The following is a 12,647-nucleotide window of genomic DNA, read 5'->3' on the forward strand; positions in this document are numbered from 1 at the left end:
TCTATAAATTAACATGCATATCCCTAGGAAATGGTATCCATTATTACTGTTTGTTGTACTGTACTCAGTATTGTATTCACATGTTTTATGATACATTTAAGGTAACCTCAATTATGCCATGTTTAGTGTCTATGGGTTCGTATTGAGAAGATTTAAATGCTTGTGTATGTGATATGTCGATACCTCATGCAACACATCAGTATTACAAGAATCTTTAATAGTTCTTCTTCAAAAACTCAGCCAGTTAATCTTGCTCGGTCGTAAAAGCCCTGACAGGAGGCGTGTTGTTGCCCGGAAATACAACATCTTCTTTGTTCAGGTCAACCCTAAGAGGTGTGACTTTGACACCTCTTAGGGTTAAAAGCTTTGTTGTTTTGTTGTTTTTGAGCAACCGAAGCGTGAGCTGTTAAAGCTCCACCCTCTTCTGGAAAGCAGGCCGGGAGCAGCAGCTCATTTGCGTTTAAAGGGACACACACAAAAACAGCGTGTTTTTGCTCACACCCAAATAGGGGCAAATTTGACAAGCTATAATAAATGATCTGTGGGGTATATTGAGCTGAAACTTCACCGACACATTCTGGGGAAACATCAGAGACTTATATTACATCTTGTGAAAGGGTCATTATAGGTCCCCTTTAATTGTAAATGAAATGCAATTAAGTGTCTGAAACATTCAGTTTGCACTTATTATTTCCATAATAAATTCCATAAAATTGGGTAAATTCCTCTTGTAAAACGTATGCTAGAGTGTATTTTTTTTCCCCCCTTTACAATCCATATTTCAAGCAGAAAAAAACAACACTACGCATGTCATATTGATTTTTCATCCAATCATAAAAGTGCTGATTTGACAAGCATGCTCAGTGTCCTTGAGGGCAGAACTGTCAAAGTGTCTGCAGTGAGCTGTAGATGTATGACAGATTTTCTATAATCTCACACTGTTGCATAACTGCTTTATATGCATGATGATAAGAAAGATCAATAAGAGGGAGCCAGCTAAGTGAAAGGCTCCTGGTATACCTACAATTAGCTCCATAAGTCACACATGACCATAATAATATATGATAATATATGATTCACAGCAGATTCCCTCCAGTATATCAGATTCACCCTTGTGCTGTGTTGAAAACTCTGTAACACCTTTTGTGTTCCAGGTCAAAAATGACTGGCCTTTTAAAAATTGCTTGTAAATCTCTCGTTATGCTATATTATCACCAAATATTGGATTCAATCTTTTGGTCAACTTGTTTTTTTTTTTTCAATTTGGACAGGTTTTTCTTTTTGGAGGCTTCATTGATCTAAGGATAAATTTCATCTCTGTGAAAAAGAAAGCCACACACCTGGTGCTCGTCAAAAATAGACCAGCTCCCAAACATGATCAGTGCGACCATTATAACCAGGCTAAAGCGCCACTTTGTCATGCATGGTAATGACAGCTAATGACTGACAACGCAGCATATTTCACAAGCAGGGAGATCTTAGAATTTGTCCACATATGGGACTTCTAACATGTCACCAGCAGCCCCCACTACCCTCAATCAAATGGGCTAGCTGAGAGGGCCGTATGCTCAGCCAAACACCTGCTAGAAAAATGTGCATGTGATGGAACAGATGTATATGCGGCATTGCTCAATCTAAGTTACATACCAAGAGATGGGCTGCCCTCACAAGCCCAGCGCCTGCTTTCTCAGCGCACTAAGACCCTTATTCCCATGACCAAAGCCATGTATGTGCCAAAGGTAGAAACACAGGTCCAGGCAGCTCTAACACGGACCAGACAGAGAGGAAAGACACAGTATGACAGGTCAGCCAGACCCTTGGCCTCATTCCAAGTAGGGCAGACAGTGAGAATACAGATGAACAGGGGATATGACAGATTGGCGACGGTAATAGGGAAGAGCACCACGGCCAAACAGCTACAACAGGCTGGAGATGCTACATATGTGAGAAACAGGCGCCACCTCCTACACACACCTGAACAATACACCCCGCCCACAACAACAGAGGCCCCACTTAACACAACAGTGAACCTCTGACAGAACCCCAGCCTAATGTCGACCAGGTGCAGGAACCACCTGTGGTTTACACCCGCTCAGGAAGAATATCAAAGCCCAACTCTCTATATAAAGACTACATTACATAAGCTCAGACTGTTCTCACCACTCCTATTGCAGCAGTCCTGTTCCTTGTGGCTGTCTAAAAAAGAAAAGAAAAAGAAGGTGGGAACAATGTTGCATTCTGTTTTTGGTATGCGTATCAGGTTGTACACTGTTTACCAGTTTCACTGTTCATGTGCACTTATATAGCAGGTAAAGCTAAGGGCTAACTATGCTATATATATATATATATATATATATATATATATATATATATATATATAGCTTTTGAAAAACCTTTTCTTTGATAAATCAATTTCAATTTTATATTTATGTTAAACATAACCATCATTAAGAAAGGGGGATGTAGATTATATTGATAATGGGTTGTGATCTTCCCTGTGGCAGTCCACAGGAGATGATGTAGGAGGTCTGGGGGAATAGGGGGGTGGAACGCTGGTGTCATGATCACTAGCTAGAGTGCCCTGCTTAGCCACCAGAGGGCACTCCATCCTTGACTATTGCCTTTCCTTATTGGACATCATTTCCCATGATCTCTTGTCTTGGACTCATTATTCCCATTATACTCAGCTGTTATCACTCATGTCATTAGTGTCTGTCTACTTACAGGTCTGAGCACTTCGTTGTTTTGTTTACTTGTTTTGTGTGGACTGTTCATGGATTTTGACTCTTGCCTGGATGTATGACAATGACTTTGGATATCCTTAAATAAAGCTGCACTTGGATCTTAATCTGCAAGTCTCAGCGCAACATGACCGTGAGTCTGCTCCAGCCTGTGAGTTCGCTCCAACCTGTGAACCCACTCCAGCCCGTGAGTCCGCTCCAGAGTCCACTCTAACCAAATCTGCTTCTATCCAAGACTCTACTTCAGAGCCCACTCTAGCCAATGAGTCTGCTTCAGCCCGTGAGTCCGCTCCAGAGCCCGCTCCAGCTCATGAGTCTGCTCCAGAGCCCGCTCCAGCCCATGAGTCCGCTCCAGAGCCCGCTCCAGCCCGTGAGTCCACTCCAGAGCCCTCTCCAGCCTGTCAGTCCGCTCCAGAGCCCTCTCCAGCCTGTCAGTCCGCTCCAGAGCCCTCTCCAGCCTGTCAGTCCGCTCCAGAGCCCTCTCCAGCCCGTCAGTCCATTCCAGAGCCCTCTCTAGCCCGTGAGTCCGCTCCAGAACCCTCAGCCAAGATGGCTGCCACGGCTGAGCCCTCAGCCGATATGGCAGCCATGCCTGAGCTTTTAGAAATTGCAATGCTGGACGTTGTGGCCACAGCCATTTTGTGTGTGTGGGCTGCGCACACATCAGCTCCAGTCCATGAGCCCGCTCTAGAGCTCGCTTCAGTCCATGAGTTCATTCCAGAATCCGCTCCAGTCTGTGAGTCTGCTCCTCAATCCTCAACCGAGATGGCTGCCACGCCTGAGCCCTCAGCTGAGATGGCTGCCACGCCTGAGCCCTCAGCTGAGATGGCTGCCACGCCTGAGCCCTCAGTCGAGATGGCTGCCACTCCTGAGCCCTCAGTTGAGATGGCAGCCACACCTGAGCCTTCAGCCCATGAGCCCGCTTCAGAGCCTGTTCTAGTCCCTGGGTTCCCTGTTTGTCTGGATACGACCAAGGAGGTCGTCCCTGAGTCCCCTGTTTGCCTTGATAATACCAAGGAGATTGTTCCTGAGTGCTCTGTTGGCCCTGATGTGACCACAGAAGTGGTTCCTGAGTTTCCTGTTTGCCTCGAAATTACTGTAGAGGTCGTTGCTGAACTGTGTACCTGCCTCGACACAACCTTAGAGGTCGTTTCTGAGTTGTCTACTTGCCTCAATATGACCAGATCGCTGGATTTCCTTCTGGGCCTTGGAGGGCGTTCCTGAGATCCCTGCCTGTCCAGTTGCGGCCCTAGTGGTCACATCTAACTTTTCTGTGTTTAATGTTTAAATTTTGTCTGGTCAGCTGTGTTGGCTTCTAGATCCACCTGATCCACCGTGGGGATATTCAAGCCTGTCTGCACTGCTGTGGTGGTCATCTGCGCCACTGTGGAGGTCTACAAGACCGTCTGCACGGCTGTGGTGGTCATCTGCTCCAACGTGGGGATCTTCAAGCTCGTCTGCACTGCTGTGGTGGTCATCTGCGCCACCGTGGGGACTTTCAAGCCTGTCTGCATTGCTGTGGCGGTCGTCTGTGCCACCGTGGAGGCCTTCAAGCCCGTTTGTGCTGCCTGGCCCACCATCCCTTCCCCTGATTCTACCTCCCTCCTGAAATTGTTTGTGTTGTATTTTGCCATGTTGGAGCGTCTGGTAGCCGCTCCGTAGAGAGGGGGTAATGTCATGATCACTAGCTGGAGTGCCCTGCTTAGCCACCAGAGGGCACTCCATCCTGGACTATTGCCTTTCCTTATTGGACTTCATTTCCCATGATCGCTTATCTTGTACTCGTTATTCCCATTATACTCAGCTGTTATCACTCATGCCATTAGTGTCTGTCTACTTATACCTTGTTGTTTCAGTCATTTGTCACTGAGGTTTAATTTACTGTTATCTGCAAGTCTGAGCACTTCGTTGTTTTGTTTTCTTGTTTTGTGTGGACTGTTCATGGATTTTGACTCTTGCCTGGATGTATGAAAATGACTTTGGATATCCTTAAAGCTGCGATTGGATCTTAATCTGCAAGTCTCAGCACACCGTGACAGCTGGAATGAAGGGGAAAGGTATAAAAAAATAAAGAGGAGACCTGAGTTGGAAACAAGGTGTCAGTGTCTTCACACAGCTCGTCAATCTATCGCTTAATGCCGTTACGGAGGGTCTATTTTTTCCGGTGAACAAAATGCACACAAACGTGTCCCTGCTTTTGATATATAATCATTGAAGAACATCTTTGATTTTAATGAGGAGAGAAAAACCATATGAGGATGGAGCATTCCGTGACTAATTTCACCAACCACAGGAAGATCGATTTGTCATGTCTGTCTGCTCTTCAACTTTCAACTAATTAGCGCCAAGCGCTGCCCACTGTCTGCTGATTGGCATTTATGAAATGTCCTCTATTATTATGAAAAGAATCTTTGGGAAAATATATTAAACAATTTACAATTATATTAAACAATAAATGTTGTTTTTTTATGGAATTTACAAATACATTTATTTATTGATTTATTTAGTTATTAAATAATTATTGAATAAACTGATACAATTAATTGTTGTTTTATTGAATTCATTATTTATTTAATTATTTTGAGTAATTTGGTCCTCCATACAATGGTTTGCGGAATATTATTATTATTATTATTATTGTTGAGTTTTAATTCTTTTTTTCCCTCTCTTTTTTAATGGGTTTAATTAAATTGTCCACGCTGATTGCGCTAAGGACCATAGGTGGCGGTATAAACCAACAGTATGTTATACGTCATACAAACTACTGAAGAAGAAGAGCGTCAAACGACCCGGTGGTGTGGGAAAGACGTACACGGTAAATATCTGTACTGTATAAACGCTGTTACGTTTTTTATATATTCAGGTACTTTACAGATCATTTTCCAGTGCTTCCCAAACCCGTCCTGGGAATCCCCCACCACTGCACATTTTGTACGTCTCCCTCATCTAACACATATGACTCCACTCATCAGCGTATTAGTGGAGATTACAAGACTTGAATTTAATGTGTCCAATGAGGGAGACATGCAAAATGTACAGTGGTGGGGGGTGCCCAGGACAGGTCTGAGAATTACCTGACTAGGACATACTCAATATGAACACTTTCTTAACATTAGTGAGCATTTGTTATAGATCGTTTTCTAGTAACGTTAGTTGTCTTTAATTCAAATTGATAGCATAGTAATTAACAACACATTACAGCTGTGTACGAGAAAAAAGATACTGAAGACAAGTAATTGCATAATATACTACATAATATAATTAATTACAGATCCCATTGATAAGCTTTCAGTTTAAAATCGTTTACAGGCATTATTATACAATGATAAATGACAATGATAAAGCGTATGCTAAATGATTAAAATAAATGAAACATGATGTGTTTTAGATTTCAGGTACATTATGGACTCATCTCTGCTTTCTGTTGCTGAGCAGCTTCTGAAAGACCTTCAGAGAACTTGCTCTGAGACAAACCAGAGTAAGTTTTAAACTCACAGGTTCACAGCCAAGTCACCTGGATGAAGCCATTGACTGATGAAACATATTCCCCCGGTTTCATAGACAATGCTTGAGTCTAGTCCTAGACTAAAATGCATGTTTGAGCTGTTTTAACCGAAAGCAATTTGCATTAACATCTCTTTAAATATATTAGTGCCATTGTTTTGTCTCAAGATGCACACCAGTAATGTTTTTTTTCTAGTGAACATTTATAAAAGCTACTTAAATGCCCTAATTGAACTAAGGCCTAATCCTGACTTAGGCTAAGCCCTGTCTGTGAAACCGGGCCAATAAGTAACAGAGAAATATAGTTCACTAGACAACTACTACACATACTACTACACAATGAGCTGATCACAGTCTTCACTGACACACACACAGTGTACAGTGGGGTCCAGAAACCTCTAATCACAAGTGTGCATATATTATGATTTATTTATTTTTTTTCTAATATCATTTATTTTCTTTACAAATAATAATATCAAAATAATTTGTTACAAGTTGAGGGGAATATTTTCAGTTCAAATTACAAATATGAATTTTTGTAGTATTTGGATAGTAGGTTTAGTATTTATGATAATCATGTGCTTAGCATGATTTGAGATGGTTCCAAAGAGCATCTATGCTTTGTTTTAAATTTTTCAAAATCATTCAAATTTCAGGGTTTTTTCTAGTATAAAGATTTTCAGTGTGGTCTCAGACATAAACAGTTTTAAAAAATAAAAAGCTTAGGCCTAATAATAAAAATGAATCAAGTGAACGGTGAAGTCAGTGAACTTTCAAAATTAACATTTTGATTCTTTAGTTTAGAAAACAAGACTCTAGCAATAGCTTCAATTGCTAGCAATTTCTAATACTGACACAGGATGGCGCACTAATACCAGGTCTATCAGACAACAGCTTGTCTTTTTAAACACCACTGCTGCAGTTCACAATTGTTTAAAATAGACAACATGTACTGTGGTGTTGTTTTGAAGTTTCTAATGGCCCATGGTATTGAGGTTTTCTTTAGTATACCATTTAAAATATAGGGACTTCTGCTCAAGTCCTAAAGCATCATGTTCCTCAGAGCCTAATGAGATGTTCTGTACTTTAAAGAGTTGTATTAAATAAGTGTGTCAAAATGTCATTGTGTTTATTAAGTTTTTTTGGTGAAATCCTTGTGTGTTTAGACAAGACCTAATGCAGAACATCTGGATAAGAGTAATGACATTATTCTGCTGGAATTTTGATGTCAAGCAATGCCAGAGAGAAATATCAAGGGAGGAATGATTAGAGGAGTAATGATCGCTGTAGTGTGTTTGAGATTGAGATGTCGTTTCAGTTTGTACTTGTTTGGGTCTTTCTCCAGAGAACCATGGTGACCAAAATAAACAGCCAAAATAGGCTGTTTTGCATTACTGATAATTGGTTATTACTATGTTTATCATGTACTTAACTATTAAGTAGTTATTTTTTTCCAGATGTTGTATTTTATGTACCATGCACTAGCGGTTGAAGGTTTAGAATAATTAAGATTTTTCAGTGTTTTTGGAAGAAGTCTCTTACACTCACCAAGGCTGAATTTATTTGATCAAAAATACATTTAATAGTAATATTGTGAAATATTATTACATTTTAAAATTACATTTTTTTTTTTTTTTTTTTTATTTTATTTTTTTTTTTTAAATTTAATATATTTAAAAATGTAATTTGTGATAGCAAAACTGAATTTTCAGCAGCCAAAACAGCCAGTCTTCATTGTCGCATGATTCTTCAGAAATCATTCTAATATGCTGGTTTGGTACTCAAAAAACATTTCTTATTATCAATGTTGAAAACAGTTTTTGCTACTTAATTTTGTGAAAACCATTTTTTTTTCAGGATTCTTTGATGAATAGAAATACTAATATTTTGTAACATTTAGATAGTTTTGGATTACAGCAATTTATTAATGTGCCAACTCATTCAAAAGGTCATATGCTTGATTTGGTCTGCTGTTCTGGTGTGATTCCTGGTAATTACACTACCTCTGATTTATCACTGTCTGACCACCTGCTGGTGTTTTTTAATGTCTCTTTACCTGTGTCTAAGCCTAATCTGAGTCGTACTATTACATTCCGTAATATTAAGAACATTGATGCTTCAACCTTTAAAGAATGTCTTTCCACACTTTCTTACAAAGACTATCCATGGACTCTTGATGATTTAGTCCAGCATTACAATGATCATCTTCAAATGATTCTTGACACTTGTGCTCCACTGAAAACCAGGACTGTTTCGTTTGTCAACTCTGTACCCTGGTTTACATCAGAACTCCATCAGCTAAAAGTCAAGGGGTGTTGACTAGAACGATTGTATGCCAAGACTGGACTTGTAGTTCATAAAGAACTGTATGCTGATCAAATGCAAGTTTACAAGGCTGCACTTTCCACTGCAAAATCAGATTATTATGCTACTTTAATTGGTAGGGTGAGGGAAACACAAAATCCCTTTTCTCTGTGGTTAATACTATCTTAAAGCCACCTGAGTCTTCTAATTTTCATATATACTCTACAGAGTAAAAGAACTCATGCTCTTTTTTTTAATAAGAAACATATTCATCAGTAATTAGTTACATCTAACCCTGATTGTAACATATTTTATTGTAATTCAATGCCATTTCCGTTATCTTTTCTTACTACCTTTTCTACATTTAAAATTCCAACAGCTGAGGAAATTTGTTCCATTGTTCAAAAATCAAGATCTGTCACGTCAACTGGACTAATCACCGACTCATTTGGTTAAAGCTGGTTTACCTTTTCTTTCCTATTTAATCACTGATATCATTCATACTTCACTTCTTTGTGGTACTGTCTGTATTGCACTTAAAACTGCTGTGATAACACTTATTCTCAAGAAACCAGGGACAGACTCAAAGAATTTTGACAATTTTCGTCCCGTCTCGAATTTGCCATTCTTTTCTAAAATTCTTGAAAAAACTGTAATAGCTTATATGAGCAGTTCCAATCAGGGTTTCGCTCCCATTAGTATTGAGACTGCACTTGTAAAGATTTCCAATGATCTGCTACTAGCTGCTGATTCTGGTCTTTTATCTATACTTATCCTTCTCTATCTTAGTGCAGCATTCGATACCATTTCACACTCCATACTCTTAAGCAGATTGGAATCTGTTGGAATTACTGGTATGGCTTTAAGTTGGTTTCATTCCTATCTCACAAACCGCAGTCAATTTGTACAACTTAAACAGTTTAAATCTAAACCCACTTCCACAGGGTTCTGTCTTGGGACCTCTTTTGTTTCTATTTATCTTTTACGAGTTGGCACCATTTTTAGAAAATATGGCATCCTTTTCCATTGTTATGCTGATGACACCCGACTTTATCTTTCTTCTAAACCTTCCTCAAAGTTTCCTCCTCCTGCTCTTGTTGAGTGCCTAGATGAATTAAAAACTTGGTTCTCAAGTAATTTTCTCACATTGAATAGTAGGAAAACTGAAATTTTTCTCGTTGGTTCAAAAAATACAATAGCTAAGTCAAATATTTCTTCTATGATGATAGATAATTGCTCTGTTCCCTTGTCTAATCAGGTGAAAAGTTTGGGTGTCATCCTTGATAGAACTCTGTCGTTTGAAGCTCATATTAACGGTATTACCTGTTCTGCATTCTTTCACATCAGGAATATCAATCGTTTGCATCCTGTCCTTTCACTCAAGAGTACTGCTACTCCTGTGCATGCTCTTGTAACATCACGAATCGACTATTGTATTGCTTTGTTTTATGGGCTTCCTTCCAAATCTCTTCACAAACTACAGTTGGTACAAAATGCTGCTGCTCGAGTTATTACCAAAACTTCGATCTCTGATCACATCTCTCCTGTGCTACAACATCTCCATTGGCTCCCAGTTAAATTCTGTGTAAATTTTAAAATTTTACTTTTAACTTATAAAGCACTTAACAATTTGACACCTCCATACCTTTTAGAGCTTCTTCACATACACACTCCTCCTCGCATTCTAAGATCGGCTTCTGCACTTACTCTTGTTCTCCCACGCACTCGGACAACTTCCATGGGGTCACGAGCTTTTGATTATGCGGCTCCCCATTTATGGAACTCACTTCCTGTAGAAGTTTGCAATAGTTCGAGTCTTCCAGTTTTCAAATCTCATCTTAAAACTTATTTGTTTAGGCAGGCTTTTATGTGACTTAAATGTTTGTTCATTGTATTGGTTTCATTGTTCAATGTCCTTGAGTGCAATGAAATGCGCCTATAAATAAAATGTATAATAATAATAATAATAATAATAATGTGTTTATACTGTCACTTCAATCAATTTATTACGTCCTTGTTGAATTTCTGTTTTTTACCCCAAACATTTGAATGATAGTGTATCACGATTTCTACAAAAATGTTAAGTAGCACTACTGTTTTCAACATTGATAATGATAACAAATGTTTCTTAAGAACCAAGTCAGCATATTAAAATGATTTCTGAAGATCACTGCTGGGGAAATCGCTGCTGGAAATTCAGTTTTGCCATAAAAGGAATAAATTACATTTTAAAATATATAAAATACAAAACAGTTTTTTTTTAAGTTGTATTAATATTTCACAATATTACAGTTTTCACTGTATTTTGTTTAACTAAATGTAGCCTTGGTGAGCATAAGAGACTTCTTTCAAAAACACTGAACAATCTTTAATTATTCCAAACTTCTGACAGCCAGTCTATGTTGCTTTTGTGCTTTATAAACACACTTGTTGCTTTTACATTTTTCATGTTTATAAAACTGTAAGCAATATTATCTCTTTTTTTTCTCTTTCATATAGTACCAGATGACCTACTAATAGCGTAAGTATTTACCTGTCTTCTTCTTAACTTACATATACAATATTTTGAGGTTTGGCCTTAAACTACAGACTGGTAAATATTTTGAATGCTCTTGACCCGAGGTTGAGGAAGGTCAATTATTGCCAATGTCTGTTATTCCCACTGAACACTGTCCAGAGACCAGCTCTTAACTCTTAACTGCCAGATACACTCAGCACAGGGTTTTTCAAACACACACTCATGTCTTTACAGCACTCTCTTTCCAGACATCATTGTCTGAATAAATCATGACTTTAAAAGAGTCCTCAAACCCACAGTGACAGTCATCAGGCCACCATAGAGAGAAGCACTAAGCCACAGTAATTACTCTTCTGTGGGAATCACATTCCTCTGTAAATGGTTGTTCACATCACAGGTCAGGACTTTTTGCTTTATTGGGCAATTTATTGTGGTTTCCATGTCATCATCACGTCATGTTCGCTTATGTCTGCTTCCCTCCGATTAGAATGTGGTTGAATGAATTTCAGATGATGCAATTTCATAATACCTCAGAATAAGGTGTTATTATAGGCTTGATTTTAGAACCAGATTGGCTCAAATGTGAAAATTGCTGTTTTTTTATTCAATTCTCTCTCTTTTTTTTTTTTTTTTTTTTTTTTTTGAAGACAGGAAACAGCACATGCTTTGGGTTAAAAGTGAGAGCTGAGTTTTTTTGCCCCAGCTTCCTGTGTTCATGTGACTGTCTTTTCTCATCCTGCATGGTTTTCTGTAGGTAGAGAGATGAATTCTCAAGGTAACTCTTAGGGAGTTTTCACACCTGGCTCGTTTGGACTTTGGAGCATTTGTTTCAGAACCTGTCGCATTTTCTCCCTTAATTCGGTCCGTTTAGGTATATATGAACATGGCAATCTTGCTGCTTTGAAACAATCTGCATTGTAAAAAGCGCTATATAAATAAAGGTGAATTGACTTGACTTGACTTGAGTTATTACATATGTTGTATAAACTTGGTTAAGGTATTTATCTGATAATTTTAACTTTTTTTTTTTTGGCCAAAAAAAATAAATAAAAATAAAACAGGTTTTATTTTACTATGTTAAAAAAAGCATAGAAAAACAAAAAGCTTACAGGAAAAAGCATATATTGAATGCAGCATAATCAGTTATTCATATTTCTTTGGTTCTCTCTTGTTTTTGCATATGTTCATAATTTCTTTGTATGACTGCCTGGCCAAAAATTGTCCACTCAATTTGGCATGTTTCATTTCATTATCACAAATAAAACAATTGCCTTCAAGCACAACTACACCTTTTGTTTACAAAATCTTTAACAAATTTTTAATCATTTAAATAAAGGGTGAAGATGTCAGTTTTCCTTGGCCGGACATCACTTTTGGCCACTACTATATTTCAGATCAACTGTCCAAAACACATAAAATACAGACGAAGGCTTGATTCATGCTCAAAATAATAAAGGAATATAACGACTGCTACAAAGAAAGCCACAGTAAGCCTGCAAAGCTGCTGTTTACTGATATGAGCGGAATCCCGGAACATAAACGGGTACACAGGTGCATGACCAATGAAAGGAGAGTTTACT

At 38.6% G+C, this 12,647-nt stretch overlaps 1 protein-coding gene across 4 annotated transcripts in view; it reads left to right on the top strand.

Annotated features, from left to right (window-relative positions):
* Window positions 1-4,617: 4,617 nt before the first annotated feature.
* Window positions 4,618-12,647, top strand: part of zswim7 (zinc finger, SWIM-type containing 7) — a 182,240-nt gene continuing 174,210 nt past the window's right edge. For 3 of the 4 annotated variants that reach the window (XM_051893846.1, XM_051893845.1, XM_051893844.1), the window contains exons 1-3: window positions 5,455-5,556; window positions 6,130-6,219; window positions 11,049-11,070. In XM_051893846.1, coding sequence (XP_051749806.1) covers window positions 5,484-5,556; window positions 6,130-6,219; window positions 11,049-11,070 — 185 coding nt within the window. In that variant the 5' untranslated portion in view covers window positions 5,455-5,483. Of the gene's footprint in view, window positions 4,799-5,454; window positions 5,557-6,129; window positions 6,220-11,048; window positions 11,071-12,647 lie in introns of those variants that run through there. The other variant, XM_051893842.1, reaches the window with a different exon arrangement.

The sequence above is a fragment of the Ctenopharyngodon idella genome, chromosome 5 (genome assembly GCF_019924925.1).
Source record: "Ctenopharyngodon idella isolate HZGC_01 chromosome 5, HZGC01, whole genome shotgun sequence".
NCBI lineage: Eukaryota > Metazoa > Chordata > Actinopteri > Cypriniformes > Xenocyprididae > Ctenopharyngodon > Ctenopharyngodon idella.